General features: G+C 47.2%; 1 protein-coding gene across 5 annotated transcripts in view; it reads left to right on the top strand.

Moving 5' to 3' along the window:
• Positions 1–23,576, top strand: part of LOC138786907 (golgin subfamily A member 6-like protein 25) — an 81,697-nt gene that overhangs the window by 9,024 nt on the left and 49,097 nt on the right. For 4 of the 5 annotated variants that reach the window (XM_069963947.1, XM_069963946.1, XM_069963944.1 and 1 more), the window contains exons 3-4: positions 6,523–6,580; positions 21,700–21,789. In XM_069963947.1, coding sequence (XP_069820048.1) covers positions 6,523–6,580; positions 21,700–21,789 — 148 coding nt within the window. Of the gene's footprint in view, positions 1–6,522; positions 6,581–11,098; positions 11,366–21,699; positions 21,790–23,576 lie in introns of those variants that run through there. The other variant, XM_069963945.1, reaches the window with a different exon arrangement.

Here is a 23,576-nt window from a genome sequence, read left to right as displayed (position 1 = left end):
GGATATACATAGTCAGCTGGATATACATAGTCAGTTGGATATACATAGTCAGCTGGATATACATAGTCAGCTGGATATACATAGTCTGTTGGATATACATAGTCTGCTGAGCGTCCATAGTCATCTGGATATACATAGTCTGCTGGATATATATAGTCTGCTGAGCGTCCATAGTCCGCTGAATATACATAGTCAGCTGGATATACATAGTCTGCTGGATATGCATAGTCTGCTGGATATACATAGCCTGCTGAGCGTCCATAGTCATCTGGATATACATAGTCTGCTGGATATATATAGTCTGCTGAGCATCCATAGTCAGCTGGATATACATAGTCTGCTGGATATACATAGTCTGCTGGATATACATAGTCTGCTGAGCGTCCATAGTCATCTGGATATACATAGTCTGCTGGATATATATAGTCTGCTGAGCGTCCATAGTCCGCTGAATATACATAGTCAGCTGGATATACATAGTCTGCTGGATATACATAGTCTGCTGGATATACATAGCCTGCTGAGCGTCCATAGTCATCTGGATATACATAGTCTGCTGGATATATATAGTCTGCTGAGCGTCCATAGTCCGCTGAATATACATAGTCAGCTGGATATACATAGTCTGCTGGATATACATAGCCTGCTGAGCGTCCCTAGTCTGCTGGATATACATAGTCTGCTGAGCGTCCATAGTCTGCTGAGAGTCCCTAGTCAGCTGGATATACATAGTCTGCTGGATATATATAGTCTGCTGAGCGTCCATAGTCTGCTGAGAGTCCCTAGTCAGCTGGATATACATAGTTTGCTGGATATACATAGTCTGCTGAGCGTCCATAGTCAGCTGGATATACATAGTCTGCTGGATATATATAGTCTGCTGAGCGTCCATAGTCAGCTGGCTATACATAATCTGCTGGATATACATAGTCTGCTGAGCGTCCATAGTCTACTGAGCGTCCATAGTCTGCTGGATATACATAGTCTGCTGGATATATATAGTGTGCTGGATATACATAGTCTGCTGGATATATATAGTCTGCTGAGCGTCCATAGTCAGCTGGATATATATAGTGTGCTGGATATATATATAGTGTGCTGGATATATATAGTCTGCTGGATATATATAGTCTGCTGGATATATATAGTCTGCTGAGCGTCCATAGTCTGCTGGATATACATAGTCTGCTGGATATACATAGTCTGCTGGATATACATTGTCTGCTGAGCGTCCATAGTCAGCTGGATAAACATAGTCTGCTGGATATATATAGTCTGCTGAGCGTCCATAGTCTGCTGGATATACATAGTGTGCTAGATATACATAGTCTGTTGAGCGTCCCTAGTCTGCTGGATATATATAGTCAGCTGGATATATATAGTCTGCTGAGCGTCCATAGTCTGCTGAGCGTCCATAGTCAGCTGGATATACATAGTCTGCTGGATATATATAGTCTGCTGAGCGTCCATAGTCTGCTGGATATATATAGTCTGCTGGATATACATAGTCTGCTGGATATACATAGTCTGCTGGATATACATAGTCTGCTGGATATACATAGTCAGCTGAATATATAGAGTCTGCTGGATATACATAGTCTGCTGGATATACATAGTCAGCTGGATATATATAGTCTGCTGGATATATATAGTCTGCTGAGCGTCCATAGTCTGCTGAGCGTCCATAGTCTGCTGAGCGTCCATAGTCAGCTGGATATACATAGTGTGCTAGATATACATAGTCTGTTGAGCGTCCATAGTCAGCTGGATATACATAGTCTGCTGGATATACATAGTCTGCTGAGCGTCCATAGTCTGCTGGATATACATAGTCTGCTGAGCGTCCATAGTCTGCTGGATATACATAGTCTGCTGGATATACATAGTCTGCTGAGCGTCCATAGTCTGCTGGATATGCATAGTCTGCTGGATATGCATAGTCTGCTGGATATACATAGTCTGCTGGATATATATAGTCTGCTGAGCGTCCATAGTCAGCTGAATATACATAGTCAGCTGGATATACATAGTCAGCTGGATATGCATAGTCTGCTGGATATACATAGCCTGCTGAGCGTCCATAGTCATCTGGATATACATAGTCTGCTGGATATACATAGTCTGCTGGATATACATAGTCTGCTGGATATACATAGTCTGCTGAGCGTCCATAGTCATCTGGATATACATAGTCTGCTGGATATATATAGTCTGCTGAGCGTCCATAGTCCGCTGAATATACATAGTCAGCTGGATATACATAGTCTGCTGGATATACATAGCCTGCTGAGCGTCCCTAGTCTGCTGGATATGCATAGTCTGCTGAGCGTCCATAGTCAGCTGGATATACATAGTCTGCTGGATATATATAGTCTGCTGAGCGTCCATAGTCCGCTGAATATACATAGTCAGCTGGATATACATAGTCTGCTGGATATGCATAGTCTGCTGGATATACATAGCCTGCTGAGCGTCCATAGTCATCTGGATATACATAGTCTGCTGGATATATATAGTCTGCTGAGCATCCATAGTCTGCTGGATATACATAGTCTGCTGGATATACATAGTCTGCTGAGCGTCCATAGTCATCTGGATATACATAGTCTGCTGGATATATATAGTCTGCTGAGCGTCCATAGTCCGCTGAATATACATAGTCAGCTGGATATACATAGTCTGCTGGATATACATAGTCTGCTGGATATACATAGCCTGCTGAGCGTCCATAGTCATCTGGATATACATAGTCTGCTGGATATATATAGTCTGCTGAGCGTCCATAGTCCGCTGAATATACATAGTCAGCTGGATATACATAGTCTGCTGGATATACATAGCCTGCTGAGCGTCCCTAGTCTGCTGGATATACATAGTCTGCTGAGCGTCCATAGTCTGCTGAGAGTCCCTAGTCAGCTGGATATACATAGTCTGCTGGATATATATAGTCTGCTGAGCGTCCATAGTCTGCTGAGAGTCCCTAGTCAGCTGGATATACATAGTTTGCTGGATATACATAGTCTGCTGAGCGTCCATAGTCAGCTGGATATACATAGTCTGCTGGATATATATAGTCTGCTGAGCGTCCATAGTCAGCTGGCTATACATAATCTGCTGGATATACATAGTCTGCTGAGCGTCCATAGTCTACTGAGCGTCCATAGTCTGCTGGATATACATAGTCTGCTGGATATATATAGTGTGCTGGATATACATAGTCTGCTGGATATATATAGTCTGCTGAGCGTCCATAGTCAGCTGGATATATATAGTGTGCTGGATATATATATAGTGTGCTGGATATATATAGTCTGCTGGATATATATAGTCTGCTGGATATATATAGTCTGCTGAGCGTCCATAGTCTGCTGGATATACATAGTCTGCTGGATATACATAGTCTGCTGGATATACATTGTCTGCTGAGCGTCCATAGTCAGCTGGATAAACATAGTCTGCTGGATATATATAGTCTGCTGAGCGTCCATAGTCTGCTGGATATACATAGTGTGCTAGATATACATAGTCTGTTGAGCGTCCCTAGTCTGCTGGATATATATAGTCAGCTGGATATATATAGTCTGCTGAGCGTCCATAGTCTGCTGAGCGTCCATAGTCAGCTGGATATACATAGTCTGCTGGATATATATAGTCTGCTGAGCGTCCATAGTCTGCTGGATATATATAGTCTGCTGGATATACATAGTCTGCTGGATATACATAGTCTGCTGGATATACATAGTCTGCTGGATATACATAGTCAGCTGAATATATAGAGTCTGCTGGATATACATAGTCTGCTGGATATACATAGTCAGCTGGATATATATAGTCTGCTGGATATATATAGTCTGCTGAGCGTCCATAGTCTGCTGAGCGTCCATAGTCTGCTGAGCGTCCATAGTCAGCTGGATATACATAGTGTGCTAGATATACATAGTCTGTTGAGCGTCCATAGTCAGCTGGATATACATAGTCTGCTGGATATACATAGTCTGCTGAGCGTCCATAGTCTGCTGGATATACATAGTCTGCTGAGCGTCCATAGTCTGCTGGATATACATAGTCTGCTGGATATACATAGTCTGCTGAGCGTCCATAGTCTGCTGGATATGCATAGTCTGCTGGATATGCATAGTCTGCTGGATATACATAGTCTGCTGGATATATATAGTCTGCTGAGCGTCCATAGTCAGCTGAATATACATAGTCAGCTGGATATACATAGTCAGCTGGATATGCATAGTCTGCTGGATATACATAGCCTGCTGAGCGTCCATAGTCATCTGGATATACATAGTCTGCTGGATATATATAGTCTGCTGAGCGTCCATAGTCATCTGGATATACATAGTCTGCTGGATATACATAGTCTGCTGGATATACATAGTCTGCTGGATATACATAGTCTGCTGAGCGTCCATAGTCATCTGGATATACATAGTCTGCTGGATATATATAGTCTGCTGAGCGTCCATAGTCCGCTGAATATACATAGTCAGCTGGATATACATAGTCTGCTGGATATACATAGCCTGCTGAGCGTCCCTAGTCTGCTGGATATGCATAGTCTGCTGAGCGTCCATAGTCAGCTGGATATACATAGTCAGCTGGATAGCTGGATATACATAGTCTGCTGGATATATATAGTCTGCTGAGTGTCCATAGCCTGCTGAGAGTCCCTAGTCAGCTGGATATAAATAGTCTGCTGGATATATATAGTCTGCTGAGCGTCCATAGTCTGCTGAGAGTCCCTAGTCAGCTGGATTTACATAGTTTGCTGGATATACATAGTCTGCTGAGCGTCCATAGTCAGCTGGATATACATAGTCTGCTGGATATATATAGTCTGCTGAGCGTCCATAGTCAGCTGGATATACATAGTCTGCTGAGCGTCCATAGTCTACTGAGCGTCCATAGTCAGCTGGATATACATAGTCTCCTGGATATACATAGTCTGCTGGATATATATAGTCTGCTGAGCGTCCATAGTCAGCTGGATATATATAGTGTGCTGGATATATATAGTGTGCTGGATATATATAGTGTGCTGGATATACATAGTCAGCTGGATATATATAGTCTGCTGAGCGTCCATAGTCAGCTGGATATATATAGTCTGCTGGATATATATAGCCTGCTGAGCGTCCATAGTCATCTGGATATACATAGTCTGCTGGATATATATAGTCTGCTGAGCGTCCATAGTCATCTGGATATACATAGTCTGCTGGATATACATAGTCTGCTGGATATACATAGTCTGCTGAGCGTCCATAGTCATCTGGATATACATAGTCAGCTGGATATATATAGTCTGCTGAGCGTCCATAGTCAGCTGGATATATATAGTCTGCTGGATATATATAGTCTGCTGAGCGTCCATAGTCTGCTGGATATACATAGTCTGCTGGATATACATTGTCTGCTGAGCGTCCATAGTCAGCTGGATATATATAGTCTGCTGGATATATATAGTCTGCTGAGCGTCCATAGTCTGCTGAGCGTCCATAGTCAGCTGGATATACATAGTCTGCTGGATATATATAGTCTGCTGAGCGTCCATAGTCTGCTGGATATATATAGTCAGCTGGATATATATAGTCTGCTGGATATACATAGTCTGCTGGATATACATAGTCTGCTGGATATACATAGTCTGCTGGATATACATAGTCTGCTGGATATACATAGTCTGCTGGATATACATAGTCTGCTGGATATACATAGTCTGCTGGATATACATAGTCTGCTGGATATACATAGTCAGCTGGATATATATAGTCTGCTGGATATATATAGTCTGCTGGATATATATAGTCTGCTGGAAATATAGTCTGCTGAGCGTCCATAGTCTGCTGAGCGTCCATAATCAGCTGGATATACATAGTGTGCTAGATATACATAGTCTGTTGAGCGTCCCTAGTCTGCTGGATATACTTAGTCTGCTGGATATACATAGTCTGCTGAGCGTCCCTAGTCAGCTGGATATACATAGTCAGCTGGATATACATAGTCTGCTGGATATACATAGTCTGCTGGATATATATAGTCTGCTGGATATATATAGTATGCTGAGCGTCCATAGTCTGCTGGATATACATAGTCTGCTGGATATACATAGTCAGCTGGATATACATAGTCTGCTGGATATACATAGTCTGCTGAGCGTCCATAGTCAGCTGGATATACATAGTCTGCTGGATATATATAGTCTGCTGGATATACATAGTTTGCTGGATATACATAGTCAGCTGGATATACATAGTCTGCTGGATTACATAGTCTGCTGGATATACATAGTCTGCTGAGCGTCCATAGTCAGCTGGATATACATAGTCTGCTGATCGTCCATAGTCAGCTGGATATACATAGTCTGCTGATCGTCCATAGTCTGCTGGATATACATAGTCAGTGTACAGCTGCCCGGCCCCAGCATAACATATCCCCACATGTTTGGGATTTTCCTTGTATTGTGAATTTATAGTCACCCTCATTCTTTCCCTTCTGTCTGTTTTTCAGTCACAGCCCAGTTTCAAGACTTCTCTGCGAAATCCTGACACGACAAGAGATACAATAGGTAAGATTTCAGTTAAAGCTTTGGCTGTCCGGACATGATGGGAGTTACCATTATATAATGTAACCTAATACAAGATCCCATGGCGTCCTGTCAGTCAGTCGTCTCTTGTCTGCCATCTAGTGTCAGTTTGTAACACTGTAAATCATGCCGTCTGCGCCGCTGTCCTTGCTCTTATGGACACGTTCAGTGGGTTTTTGGCCCGTATATTCTTTCTGCTGTCAACGTTTGAGATTAAAATACAGATTGTGCATCTGTAGTATATCCATATAGTGCATTCGCAATCCATATCTTTTGCGGATCTGTTAAATCTCTATTGTACTAGTTTAATAGAGTTAAACAGGTCAAAAAAGATGTAACAAATTTGCCCATTGCATATTCGCTTTTTTTGCGGACAATACGGATGCCAATAGGTCACAATCCTTAAAAAATAGCAGATACTGTTGACTTTTGTTGGACAATCCGCAAAAAACATATGGGTCCGCACTAGGATAGGTTCTTTTTTTTTTTTACGCATCAAATTGCGTATTAGTAATATACTGGTTGTAAGAATATCCCTATTGAAATCAATAACTAAAGTACGTAGTTGTGTATCCGCAGTTGTGGACACTATTACAGAACGTGTGAATAAGGCCTTAGCGCGGCTCCACACCTGAGGGTTGTTACCATTTCCTGCACCGCCACAGATTGGTGATATTGCGCAGGCTTTTTCTTCACACTCTGTTTTTCTTTACAGTTTTTCTCCTAAAAAATTATCGTGCAATCGTGAAAGGAACATTAAATTCCCTGCTGGTGTTTTTCCAGAAAAAAAGAACTGGAAAAAAAAAAAATCGGGAAATCACATTGCTTTTTTTTTATGGTAAAAAACATTAAGCAAAGAAATGGCAGCAGAATTATAGCAAGGAAGGAGTTACATCACAAAAGCAGCAATGGTCTAAGCAGTGAACTGCTGCTGCTGATGATGACAAAGGGAAGGAAAAAAAAGGATTGCATTCAAAGGCAACACTGTCTACCCAGTAAGAACACATTAGTGATACATGGCTACGTGTAATAGTGATACATGGCTACCTGTAATAGTGATACATGGCTACGTGTAATAGGGATACATGGCTACGTGTAATACATGGCTACGTGTAATAGGGATACATGGCTACGTGTAATAGTGATACATGGCTCCGTGTAATAGTGATATATGGCTACGTGTAATAGTGATACATGGCTCCGTGTAATAGTGATACATGGCTCCGGGTAATAGTGACACATGACTATGTGTAATAGTGACACATGGCTATGTGTAATAGTGACACATGGCTACGTGTAATAGTGACACATGGCTACGTGTAATAGTGACACATGGCTACGTGTAATAGTGACACATGGCTACGTGTAATAGTGATACATGGCTCTGTGTAATAGTGATACATGGCTCTGTGTAATAGTGCTACATGGCTACGTGTAATAGTGACACATGGCTATGTGTAATAGTGACACATGGCTACGTGTAATAGTGACACATGGCTACGTGTAATAGTGATACATGGCTATGTGTAATAGTGACACATGGCTACGTGTAATAGGGACACATGGCTACGTGTAATAGTGATACATGGCTCTGTGTAATAGTGATACATGGCTGTGTGTAATAGTGACACATGGCTCCGGGTAATAGTGATACATGGCTACGTGTAATAGTGACACATGGCTACGTGTAATAGTGATACATGGCTCTGTGTAATAGTGATACATGGCTACGTGTAATAGTGATACATGGCTACGTGTAATGGTGATACATGGCTACGTGTAATAGTGATACATGGCTCCGTGTAATAGTGACACATGGCTCCGTGTAATAGTGAGACATGGCTACGTGTAATAGTGACACATGGCTCCGTGTAATAGTGATACATGGCTCCGTGTAATAGTGATACATGGCTACGTGTAATAGTGACACATGGCTCCGGGTAATAGTGATACATGGCTCCGTGTACTAGTGATACATGGCTACGTGTAATAGTGATACATGGCTACGTGTAATAGTGACACATGGCTCCGGGTAATAGTGATACATGGCTCCGTGTAATAGTGATACATGGCTACGTGTAATGGTGATACATGACTGTGTGTAATAGTGGTACATGGCTACGTGTAATAGTGATACATGGCTACGTGTAATAGTGACACATGGCTACGGGTAATAGTGATACATGGCTACGGGTAATAGTGACACATGGCTACGGGTAATAGTGATACATGGCTACGGGTAATAGTGATACATGGCTATGTGTAAGGCTGGGTTCACACTACGTATATTTCAGTCAGTATTGTGGTCCTCATATTGCAACCAAAACCAGGAGTGGATTAAAAACACAGAAAGGATCTGTTCACACAATGGTGAAATTGAGTGGATGGCCGCCATATAACAGTAAATAACGGCCATTATTTCAATATAACAGCCGTTGTTTTAAAACAACAGCAAATATTTGCCATTATATGGCGGCCATCCACTCAATTTCAACATTGTGTGGACAGAGCCTTTCTGTGTTTTTAATCCACTCCTGGTTTTGTTTGCAATATGAGGACCACAATACTGACTGAAATATACGTAGTGTGAACCCAGCCTAATAGTGATACATGGCTACGTGTAATAGTGATACATGGCTACGTGTAATAGTGATAAATGGCTCTGTGTAATAGTGACATGGCTACGTGTAATAGTGATACATGGCTACGTGTAATAGTGATACATGGCTACGTGTAATAGTGATACATGGCTACGTGTAATAGTGATACATGGCTACGTGTAATAGTGACATGGCTACGTGTAATAGTGATACATGGCTACGTGTAATAGTGATACATGGCTACGTGTAATAGTGATACATGGCTACGTGTAATAGTGATACATGGCTACGTGTAATAGTGATACATCTATGTGTAATAGTAATACATGGCTACGTGTAATAGTGATACATGGCTACGTGTAATAGTGATACATGGCTACGTGTAATAGTGATACATGGCTACGTGTAATAGTGATACATGGCTCTGTGTAATAGTGATACATGGCTACGTGTAATAGTGATACTACGTGTAATAGTGATACATGGCTACGTGTAATAGTGATACATGGCTATGTGTAATAGTGATACATGGCTACGTGTAATAGTGATACATGGCTACGTGTAATAGTGATACATGGCTACGTGTAATAGGGATACATGGCTACGTGTAATAGTGATACATGGTTACGTGTAATAGTGACACATGGCTACGTGTAATAGTGATACATGGCTACGTGTAATAGTGATATAGCCCTCACCCTGCATGTAGTGCCGTCTATTACAGCCTTATCACATCCCACCCCCTGTATATTGCTCAGTAACATTGTCTATAAAAGACCCTTACAGTAAGAACAGCTTTGCATTTTGTGCTTTATTCCATGTTACTTAAACCAGCATTTTGATGTGATTGCAGTTTTGAATTATTGATGTAGTCGAACACAATGAGCATAATAGTGTGCAACTAATGCACGAACACAATGAGCATAATAGTGTGCAACTAATCTATCAACACAATGAGCATAACAGTGTGCAACTAATGTATCAACACAATGAGCATAAGAGTGTGCAACTAATGCATGAACACAATGAGCATAAGAGTGTGCAACTAATGCATGAAATCTGCGGAACACCTTCATTATATTGTGTGCATTTTCATGGGCCTCTTTTTAGTGAAGCTCCGAGACCCTTGGAGGTGTAGACAGAGGAGCTCTAGCAACTCTAATAACTCTGTTCTCTTATACCCTCTCCATCTCTTGTGCAGATAAGCAGCAGCTGCATGGAGTCAGTGCTTATAAGGATGATGATCCCTCTGACCCTAGCGATCACACGAGGGATCCAGACAGTAAGAAAGAGGAATACAAATGGAGGCTCTCACAGCTGCTGGGCTCTGAAGAGACAGTGGGGGAAGAATACCAGAGCGACACCAACTCTGCCGAGAGTGTCTGCACTGAGGACTTTGTGTTAAAGTTCAAGCAGAGAATGGTGGAACCGATAGGGAGTTCAGAGGCTCATGAAAATGCACAGTACAAAAGGGGGGAGGCTGTGGTGGATTACCCTGAAAGTCTATCACTACTCCTCCCATCCTCCGAGGACAGTCCCGGAGACCATCTCAACACTGCAAGGAGAGAAGACATCCTTCAGCAGTTCAAAGAGGAGCTGGAAGACGACTTACAAGCTGCTCTTACCAAAAATACGGAGGATCCAGCTTCAGGCAGATACCTGGAGAGGACGGATAGTGCGGAGTCCTTAGGCGGGCAGATCTCCAGGCTGAGCCAGGCTAACCAGTCTCCGCTTTCAAGCCTACAGAGTTTGGGGAGAAGTTCTGTCATAAGCCACCTGTCATTGAGACGGGGTGAAGAGCACGAGCCAGTGCTTCTTCCTGGGAACTCCGCTGTAAGAGAAAGCATGAGCAAGACTGAACCCCTACCGTCATCAGGCAATTATCAGGCGGACACGGAGGTGGAGCAGTATTCATATAAGGAGCAGAAGCTTTCTACAGATACCGAGCAAAGCGAACGTAAAACGATAAATCAGACGAAGATGATGATGAGTAATACTGATACAGAGAGGACGGGGGATCCCACAGACACAATGGATGCAAGCTGGATAGGCAGATGTGAAGGAGCCAAGAACATTTATCTAATTCCCACCGAAGAGGAGGCCAGGAGCCGCCATACTGTGTGTGACCCGAGCAGGGAGGACAGTGCTGGAGGAGCTCCACTATCTAGTAAGGAATCGTATGGGAGGACAGGTAGGGGGAAATATACTGGGAATAGAATGGGTGATAGCACTAATATTATCCAGGTATTCAGATTCTGAGCAGGTAATGGGGACATACTGAGCAGGTGATGGGGACATACGGAGGAGGTGATGGGGACATACGGAGGAGGTGATGGGGACATACAGAGGAAGTGATGGGGACACACGGAGGAGGTGATGGGGACATACAAAGGAGGTGATGGGGACATACTGAGCAGGTGATGGGAACATACAGAGGAGGTGATGGGGACACACGGAGGAGGTGATGGGGACATATGGAGGAGGTGATGGGGACACACGGAGGAGGTGATGGGAACATACAGAGGAGGTGATGGGGACATACAAAGGAGGTGATGGGGACACACGGAGGAGGTTATGGGGACACACGGAGGAGGTGATGGGAACATACAGAGGAGGTGATGGGGACATACAAAGGAGGTGATGGGGACATACAGAGGAGGTGATGGGAACACACGGAGGAGGTGATGGGGACACACGGAGGAGGTGATGGCGACATACAGAGGAGGTGATGGGGACATACGGAGGAGGTGATGGGGACATACTGAGCAGGTGATGGGGACATACGGAGGAGGTGATGGGGACACACGGAGGAGGTGATAGGGACATATGGAGGAGGTGATGGGGACACACGGAGGAGGTGATGGGGACACACGGAGGAGGTGATGGGGACACACGGAGGAGGTGATGGGGACATACGGAGGAGGTGATGGGGACATACGGAGGAGGTGATGGGGACATACGGAGGAGGTGATGGGGAAACATGGAGCAGATGATCGGGTCATAAGGAGCAGGTGATGGGGACATACAGAGAAGGTGATGGGGACACACAGAGGAGGTGAAGTGAACATACGGAGGAAGTGATGGGGACATACGGAGGAGGTGATGGGGACACACGGAGGAGGTGATGGGGACACACGGAGGAGGTGATGGGGACACACGGAGGAGGTGATGGGGACACACGGAGGAGGTGATGGGGACACACAGAGGAGGTGATTGGGACACACTGAGCAGGTGATGGGGACATACGGAGGAGGTGTTGTGAACATACGGAGGAGGTGATGGGGACACACGGAGGAGGTGATGGGGACACACTGAGCAGGTGATGGGGACACACGGAGGAGGTCATGTGAACATACGGGGGAGGTGATGGGGACATACGGAGAAGGTGATGAGGACATATGGAGAAGGTGATGGGGACATACGAGGGAGGTGATGAGGACATACGGGGGAGGTGATGGGGACATACGGGGGAGGTGATTGGGACATACAGAGGAGGTGATGTGGACATACGGAGGAGGTGATGGGGACATACGGGGGAGGTGATGGGGACATACGGGGGAGGTGATGGGGACATATGGAGCAGGTGATTGGGACATACGGGGGAGGTGATGGGGACATACGGAGAAGGTGATGAGGACATATGGAGAAGGTGATGGGGACATACGAGGGAGGTGATGAGGACATACGGGGGAGGTGATGGGGACATACGGGGGAGGTGATTGGGACATACAGAGGAGGTGATGTGGACATACGGAGGAGGTGATGGGGACATACGGGGGAGGTGATGGGGACATACGGGGGAGGTGATGGGGACATATGGAGCAGGTGATTGGGACATACGGAGGAGGTGATGGAGAGCATACTGAGCAGGTGATGGGGACACACAGAGCAGGTGATTGGGACATACGGAGGAGGTGACGGGGACACACAGAGGTGGTGATGTGGACAGATGGAAGAGGTGATGGTGACATACTGTGCAGGTGATGGGGACATACGGAGGAGGTGATGGGGACATACGGAAGAGGTGATGGGAACATACGGAGGAGGTGACGGGGACATACGGAGGTGGTGATGTGGACAGATAATGGTGATGGTGACATACTGAGCAGGTGATGGGGACATACGGAGGAGGTGATGGGGACATACTGAGCAGGTGATGGGGACATACGGAAGAGGTGATGGGGACATACGGAGCAGGTGATGGGGAAACACGGAGGAGGTGATGGGGACATACGAAGGAGGTGATGGGGAAACACAGAGCAGGTGATCGGGTCATACGGAGCAGATGATGGGGACATACGGAGGAGGTGATAGGGACACACAGAGGAGGTGAAGTGAACATACGGAGGAGGTGATGGGGACACTCGGAGGAGGTGATGGGGACACACGGAGGAGATGATGGGGACACACGGAGGAGGTGATGGGAACATACGGAGGAAGTGATGGGGACATACTGAGCAAGTGATGGGGACATACGGAGGAGGTGATGGGGACACACGGAGGAGGTGATAGGGACATATGGAGGAGGTGATGGGGACACACGGAGGAGGTGATGGGGACACACGGAGGAGGTGATGGGGACATACGGAGGAGGTGATGGGGACATACGGAGGAGGTGATGGGGAAACATGGAGTAGATGATCGGGTCATAAGGAGCAGGTGATGGGGACATACAGAGAAGGTGATGGGGACACACAGAGGAGGTGAAGTGAACATACGGAGGAGGTGATGGGGACACACGGAGGAGGTGATGGGGACACACGGAGGAGATGATGGGGACACACAGAGGAGGTGATGGGGACACACGGAGGAGGTGATGGGGACACACGGAGGAGGTGATGGGGACACACGGAGGAGGTGATGGTGACACACGGAGGAGGTGATGGGGACACACAGAGCAGGTGATGGGGACATACGGAGGAGGTAATGTGAACATAAGGAGGAGGTGATGAGGACATACGAGGGAGGTGATGAGGACATACGAGGGAGGTGATGGGGACATACGGGGGAGGTGATGGGGCCATATGGAGCAGGTGATGGGGACATACGGGGGAGGTGATGGGGACATACGGGGGAGGTGATGGGGACATACGGAGGAGGTGATGGGGACATACGGGGGAGGTGATGGGGACATATGGAGCAGGTGATTGGGACATACGGGGGAGGTGATGGGGACATATGGAGCAGGTGATTGGGACATACGGAGGAGGTGATGGGGACATACGGAGGAGGTGATGGGGACATACGGGGGAGGTGATGGGGACATACGGGGGAGGTGATGGGGACATATGGAGCAGGTGATTGGGACATACGGAGGAGGTGATGGAGAGCATACTGAGCAGGTGATGGGGACACACAGAGGAGGTGATTGGGACACACTGAGCAGGTGATGGGGACATACGGAGGAGGTGTTGTGAACATACGGAGGAGGTGATGGGGACACACGGAGGAGGTGATGGGGACACACTGAGCAGGTGATGGGGACACACGGAGGAGGTGATGGGGACATACGGAGAAGGTGATGAGGACATATGGAGAAGGTGATGGGGACATACGAGGGAGGTGATGAGGACATACGGGGGAGGTGATGGGGACATACGGGGGAGGTGATTGGGACATACAGAGGAGGTGATGTGGACATACGGAGGAGGTGATGGGGACATACGGGGGAGGTGATGGGGACATACGGGGGAGGTGATGGGGACATATGGAGCAGGTGATTGGGACATACGGGGGAGGTGATGGGGACATACGGGGGAGGTGATGGGGACATATGGAGCAGGTGATTGGGACATACGGAGGAGGTGATGGAGAGCATACTGAGCAGGTGATGGTGACATACTGTGCAGGTGATGGGGACATACGGAGGAGGTGATGGGGACATACGGAAGAGGTGATGGGAACATACGGAGGAGGTGACGGGGACATACGGAGGTGGTGATGTGGACAGATAATGGTGATGGTGACATACTGAGCAGGTGATGGGGACATAAGGAGGAGGTGATGGGGACATACTGAGCAGGTGATGGGGACATACGGAAGAGGTGATGGGGACATACGGAGCAGGTGATGGGGAAACACGGAGGAGGTGATGGGGACATACGAAGGAGGTGATGGGGAAACACAGAGCAGGTGATCGGGTCATACGGAGCAGATGATGGGGACATACGGAGGAGGTGATAGGGACACACAGAGGAGGTGAAGTGAACATACGGAGGAGGTGATGGGGACACTCGGAGGAGGTGATGGGGACACACGGAGGAGATGATGGGGACACACGGAGGAGGTGATGGGAACATACGGAGGAAGTGATGGGGACATACTGAGCAGGTGATGGGGACATACGGAGGAGGTGATGGGGACACACGGAGGAGGTGATAGGGACATATGGAGGAGGTGATGGGGACACACGGAGGAGGTGATGGGGACACACGGAGGAGGTGATGGGGACATACGGAGGAGGTGATGGGGACATACGGAGGAGGTGATGGGGAAACATGGAGTAGATGATCGGGTCATAAGGAGCAGGTGATGGGGACATACAGAGAAGGTGATGGGGACACACAGAGGAGGTGAAGTGAACATACGGAGGAGGTGATGGGGACACACGGAGGAGGTGATGGGGACACACGGAGGAGATGATGGGGTCATAAGGAGCAGGTGATGGGGACATACAGAGAAGGTTATGGGGACACACAGAGGAGGTGAAGTGAACATACGGAGGAGGTGATGGGGACACACGGAGGAGGTGATGGGGACACACGGAGGAGGTGATGGGGACACACTGAGCAGGTGATGGGGACATACGGAGGAGGTGTTGTGAGCATACGGAGGAGGTGATGGGGACACACGGAGGAGGTGATGGGGACACACGGAGGAGGTGATGGTGACACACGGAGGAGGTGATGGGGACACACAGAGCAGGTGATGGGGACATACGGAGGAGGTAATGTGAACATAAGGAGGAGGTGATGAGGACATATGGAGAAGGTGATGGGGACATACGAGGGAGGTGATGAGGACATACGAGGGAGGTGATGGGGACATACGGGGGAGGTGATGGGGACATACGGGGGAGGTGATGGGGCCATATGGAGCAGGTGATGGGGACATACGGGGGAGGTGATGGGGACATACGGGGGAGGTGATGGGGACATACGGAGGAGGTGATGGGGACATACGGAGGAGGTGATGTGGACATACGGAGGAGGTGATGTGGACATACGGAGGAGGTGATGTGGACATACGGAGGAGGTGATGTGGACATACGGAGGAGGTGATGGGGACATACGGAAGAGGTGATGGGGACACACGGAGGAGGTGATGGGGACACACGGAGGAGGTGATGGGGACACACGGAGGAGGTGATGGTGACACACGGAGGAGGTGATGGGGACACACTGAGCAGGTGATGGGGACATACGGAGGAGGTGATGTGAACATACGGAGGAGGTGATGAGGACATATGGAGAAGGTGATGGGGACATACGAGGGAGGTGATGAGGACATACGAGGGAGGTCATGAGGACATACGGGGGCGGTGATGGGGACATACGGGGGAGGTGATGGGGACATACGAGGGAGGTGATGAGGACATACGAGGGAGGTGATGAGGACATACGGGGGAGGTGATGGGGACATACGGGGGATGTGATGGGGACATACGGGGGATGTGATGGGGACATACGGGGGAGGTGATGGGGACATATGGAGCAGGTGATTGGGACATACGGGGGAGGTGATGGGGACATACGGGGGAGGTGATGGGGACATATGGAGGAGGTGATGGGGAAACATGGAGTAGATGATCGGGTCATAAGGAGCAGGTGATGGGGACATACAGAGAAGGTGATGGGGACACACAGAGGAGGTGAAGTGAACATACGGAGGAGGTGATGGGGACATACGGAGGAGGTGATGGGGACACACGGAGGAGGTGATGGTGACACACGGAGGAGGTGATGGGGACACACTGAGCAGGTGATGGGGACATACGGAGGAGGTGATGTGAACATACGGAGGAGGTGATGAGGACATATGGAGAAGGTGATGGGGACATACGAGGGAGGTGATGAGGACATACGAGGGAGGTGATGAGGACATACGGGGGAGGTGATGGGGACATACGGGGGAGGTGATGGGGACATACGGGGGAGGTGATGGGGCCATATGGAGCAGGTGATGGGGACATACGGGGGAGGTGATGGGGACTTACGGGGGAGGTGATGGGGACATACGGAGGAGGTGATGGGGACATATGGGGGAGGTGATGGGGACATATGGAGCAGGTGATTGGGACATACAGAGGAGGTGATGTGGACATACGGAGGAGGTGATGGGGACATACGGGGGAGGTGATGGGGACATACGGGGGAGGTGATGGGGACATACGGGGGAGGTGATGGGGACATATGGAGCAGGTGATTGGGACATACGGAGGAGGTGATGGAGAGCATACTGAGCAGGTGATGGGGACACACAGAGCAGGTGATTGGGACATACGGAGGAGGGGACGGGGACACACAGAGGTGGTGATGTGGACAGATGGAGGAGGTGATGGTGACATACTGAGCAGGTGATGGGGACATACGGAGGAGGTGATGGGGACATACTGAGCTGGTGATGGGGACATACGGAAGAGGTGATGGGGACATACGGAGGAGGTGACGGGGACATACGGAGGTGGTGATGTGGACAGATAATGGTGATGGTGACATACGGAGCAGGTGATGGGGACATACGGAGGAGGTGATGGGGACATACTGAGCAGGTGATGGGGAAACACGGAGGAGGTGATGGGGACATACGGAAGAGGTGATGGGGACATACAGAGCAGGTGATGGGGAAACACGGAGGAGGTGATGGGGACAGACGGAGGAGGTGATGGGGAAACACGGAGCAGGTGATCGGGTCATACGGAGCAGGTGATGGGGACATACTGCGGAGGTGATGGGGACACACAGAGGAGGTGAAGTGAACATACGGAGGAGGTGATGGGGACACACGGAGGAGGTGATGGGGACACACGGAGGAGGTGATGGGGACAAACGGAGGAGGTGATGGGGACACACGGAGGAGGTGATGTGGACACACGGAGGAGGTGATGTGGACACACGGAGGAGGTGATGTGGACACACGGAGGAGGTGATGTGGACACACGGAGGAGGTGATGGGGACACACGGAGGAGGTGATGGGGACATACGGAGGATGTGATGTGGACATACAGAGGATGTGATGTGGACATACGGAGGAGGTGATGTGGACATACGGAGGAGGTGATGGGGACACACTGAGCAGGTGATGGGGACATACGGAGGAGGTGTTGTGAACATACGGAGGAGGTGATGGGGACACACGGAGGAGGTGATGGTGACACACGGAGGAGGTGATGGGGACACACTGAGCAGGTGATGGGGACATACGGAGGAGGTGATGGGGACACACTGAGCAGGTGATGGGGACATACGGAGGAGGTGATGTGAACATACGGAGGAGGTGATGAGGACATATGGAGAAGGTGATGGGGACATACGAGGGAGGTGATGAGGACATACGAGGTAGGTGATGGGGACATACGGGGGAGGTGATGGGGACATACGGGGGAGGTGATGGGGACATACGGAGGAGGTGATGGGGACATATGGAGCAGGTGATTGGGACATACGGGGGAGGTGATGGGGACATATGGAGCAGGTGATTGGGACATACGGAGGAGGTGATGGGGACATACGGAGGAGGTGATGGGGACATACGGGGGAGGTGATGGGGACAGACGGAGGAGGTGATGGGGACACACGGAGGAGGTGATGGGGACACACGGAGGAGGTGATGGGGACACACGGAGGAGGTGATGGGGACACACGGAGGAGGTGATGTGGACACACGGAGGAGGTGATGTGGACACACGGAGGAGGTCATGAGGACATACGGGGGAGGTGATGGGGACATACGGGGGAGGTGATGGGGACATACGAGGGAGGTGATGAGGACATACGAGGGAGGTGATGAGGACATACGGGGGAGGTGATGGGGACATACGGGGGAGGTGATGGGGACATATGGAGCAGGTGATTGGGACATACGGAGGAGGTGATGGGGACATACTGAGCAGGTGATGGGGACATACGGAAGAGGTGATGGGGAAACACGGAGGAGGTGATGGGGACAGACGGAGGAGGTGATGGGGAAACACGGAGCAGGTGATCGGGTCATACGGAGCAGGTGATGGGGACATACTGCGGAGGTGATGGGGACACACAGAGGAGGTGAAGTGAACATACGGAGGAGGTGATGGGGACACACGGAGGAAGTGATGGGGACACACAGAGGAGGTGATGGGGACACACGGAGGAGGTGATGGGGACACACGGAGGAGGTGATGGGGACACACGGAGGAGGTGATGTGGACACACGGAGGAGGTGATGTGGACACACGGAGGAGGTGATGGGGACATACGGAGGAGGTGATGGGGACATACGGAGGAGGTGATGTGGACACACGGAGGAGGTGATGGGGACATACGGGGGAGGTGATGGGGACATACGGAGGAGGTGATGTGGACATACGGAGGAGGTGATGAGGACATACGGAGGAGGTGATGAGGACATACGGAGGAGGTGATGTGGACATACTGAGCACGTGATGGGGAAATACTATGTCCATATCCAGTCACGTGATTCCAAGTCACATGGTGATTGGCAGGGACCAATGGTATCTTCTCCTATTAGGGAGCGGATTGTTGAAGAATTAATTCAGGACAGGTATTTAAGAGAGCCAGGACTGGCGGCCAGTGTTGCCTTCATTTCTCCTGATGATGTTGCTATAGGCAATGAAACATGTAGAGAGGAGGCAGTATTGCTGTAAATTGCATATACCCGTCGCTCTACAGCTGTTTACGGATTAATATACTATACTAGTCAGACTATACTAGGCACTGCAGACTGTGCAGACTGTAGATAGGTGGAAGGAGTGGATCTCCATAGTATATAGGCAATAGCAGTCAGTAGTCTAGCTAGTACTAGCTGAAGTGAGCATGTGTGTATTTTTAAACTTAGATCCATCATTTAGATTTTATAGAATATATCATTAAAAGTTATATTTTACAGATAGAGGGGGTTTCTTTTGTTAAGGGGGTTTTGTACCCCGGGCCGTGTGCCTGTGGGTTAGGGTGTTATACAAGGGACAGAGTGTTATACAGAGCGTTATACCAGGGACGTTGCTGCTTGTATCCAGATTATCCTAATTTTTGCAGCAACAATAACATACACAAATATACATGGAATACCTTGCAGGCTTTTTTCTGTACATAAGCTATACAAGTCTCATATATACATAAAGATTGTGTGTATAAGAAAAGTACGTGAGCGAGTTCTACGTGAGCTAGCTTCTTTAGCTGCTGGTAGGTTATCTTGGATTAATATTCTCTTTTCAGTTGCCTTTGGCAGCCAGTAACAAATGGTGATTCTTTAGGGGGAAATCCGAAAAAAAGAAAATGTTTTTTAATCAACTGGTGTCAGAAAGTTACACTTTATATTTATACTTTATATATTTTAGTTATATGTGTAAATGACTTCTATTTAAAAAAAAAAAAAGTCTCCAGTCTTCCAGTACTTATCAGCTGCTGTATGTTCTGCAGGAAGTGGTGTATTCTCTCCAGTCTGACACAGTGCTCTCTGCTGCCACCTCTGTCCATGTCAGGAACTGTCCAGAGCAGGAGAGGTTTTCTATGGGGATTTGCTGTTCTGGACAGTTCCTGACATGGACAGAGATGGCAGCAGAGAGCACTGTGTCACACTGGAGAGAATACACCACTTCCTGCAGGCCATACAGCAGCTGACAAGTAATTCGGTATCTAGCAAATCTATATAACTTTCTGACGCCAGTAGATTTGAAAACATATTTTTCCTCTCTGGAATACTGGAGAACTTTTGTCACTGAAAGGTTTGGATAGCTTTGCTTCATGTGTATAGGGATCTTTAAGTCTCTTAGGTTGGAGGTTTGGGGTGGAATTTTTAAGAACTTGTACTTAGAAAAATGCACCAAAAACTGAATCCAGCCTGAAAGGGGTCTTCCCATCACCTACACTTATGTTGTATTGCATTAGCAAAACTGCTTTCTTTGTAGGTTTGTCCCTTTGGTGTCCCTCTACAGTTGTCAGCTCATTGCCTAGGTTCCCGACCACCACACTCTTCTCTGAGAGATGCCAGTCGGATGATCGGGACCTCGGGGAGCAGTAAATATAGTTTTACTCCCCTCCGCCGTCCCTCACTGAGGTCACACACGTTTCCAGGTCTTGGATTGTATAACCTCAGTGTGAGACACAGCGGTGCTGGACTGAATATTTAGGTGATGGGAATAACTTATTTAAGGGGTATTCAAGTATATTTTTTCATATATTTTGCAATTAAAAAAATATATATTTTGTTCAATATTCAACCTTTTCTTTAGGATCAGATGCTGTATTTATGGATAACATTTCTATGTGATTATATTTTCACAGGAAAGAATAATCTAATGGAAGATCTGACACCTGTGGACGCCTCATGGACAGAAGAGAACACGACTTCTTCAGTATACAAGCATGTGGCTGGTATGTAATGTGTTATAGATGGTATACAGTATGTGTGACCCCTGTACAATGTAATGTGGTATAGATGGTATACAGTATATATGTGACCCCTGTACAATGTAATGTGGTATAGATTGTATACAGTATATACAGTATGTGACCCCCTGTACAATGTAATGTGGTATAGATGGTATACAGTATGTGTGACCCCTGTACAATGTAATGTGGTATAGATGGTATGCAGTATATGTGACTCCTGTACAATGTCATGTGGTATAGATGGTATACAGTATGTGTGACCCCTGTACAATGTCATTTGGTATAGATGGTATACAGTATATATGTGACCCCTGTACAATGTAATGTGGTATAGATGGTATACAGTATGTGTGATCCCTGTACAATGTAATGTGGTATAGATGGTATACAGTATATATGTGACCCCTGTACAATGTAATGTGGTATAGATGGTATACAGTATATGTGACCCCTGTATAATGTAATGTGGTATAGATGGTATACAGTATGTGTGACTCCTGTACAATGTAATGTGTTATAGATGGTATACAGTATATGTGGCTCCTGTACAATGTAATGTGGTATAGATGGTATACAGTATGTGTGTGACCCCTGTACAGTGTAATGTGGTATAGATGGTATACAGTATGTGTGATCCCTGTACAGTGTAATGTGTTATAGATGGTATACAGTATGTGTGTAACCCCTGTACAGTGTAATGTGGTATAGATGGTATACAGTATATGTGTGACTCCTGTACAGTGTAATGTGTTATAGATGGTATACAGTATGTGTGTGACCCCTGTACAGTGTAATGTGGTATAGATGGTATACAGTATATGTGTCCCCTGTACAATGTCATGTGGTATAGATGGTATACAGTATGTGTGACCCCTGTACAATGTCATGTGTTATAGATGGTATACAGTATATGTGTCCCCTGTACAATGTCATGTGGTATAGATGGTATACAGTATGTGTGACCCCTGTACAATGTAATGTGGTATAGATGGTATACAGTATATGTGACCCCTGTACAATGTAATGTGGTATAGATGGTATACAGTATGTGTGACCCCTGTACAATGTAATGTGGTATAGATGGTATACAGTATGTGTGATCCCTGTACAGTGTAATGTGTTATAGATGGTATACAGTATGTGTGTAACCCCTGTACAGTGTAATGTGGTATAGATGGTATACAGTATATGTGTGACTCCTGTACAGTGTAATGTGTTATAGATGGTATACAGTATGTGTGTGACCCCTGTACAGTGTAATGTGGTATAGATGGTATACAGTATATGTGTGACCCCTGTACAGTGTAATGTGTTATAGATGGTATACAGTATATATGTGACCCCTGTACAATGTAATGTGGTATAGATTGTATACAGTATATGTGTCCCCTGTACAATGTCATGTGGTATAGATGGTATACAGTATGTGTGACCCCTGTACAATGTCATGTGTTATAGATGGTATACAGTATGTGTGACCCCTGTACAATGTAATGTGGTATAGATGGTATACAGTATATATGTGACCCCTGTACAGTGTAATGTGTTATAGATGGTATACAGTATGTGTGTGACTCCTGTACAGTGTAATGTGGTATAGATGGTATACAGTATGTGTGACCCCTGTACAGTGTAATGTGTTATAGATGGTATACAGTATGTGTGACCCCTGTACAATGTAATGTGGTATAGATGGTATACAGTATATATGTGACCCCTGTACAATGTAATGTGGTATAGATGGTATACAGTATATATGTGACCCCTGT

This window comes from Dendropsophus ebraccatus, chromosome 3 (assembly GCF_027789765.1).
Source record: "Dendropsophus ebraccatus isolate aDenEbr1 chromosome 3, aDenEbr1.pat, whole genome shotgun sequence".
Classification (NCBI taxonomy): domain Eukaryota; kingdom Metazoa; phylum Chordata; class Amphibia; order Anura; family Hylidae; genus Dendropsophus; species Dendropsophus ebraccatus.
Note: the sequence above shows the minus strand (reverse complement) of the source record. Positions and strands in the feature narration are given on the sequence as shown.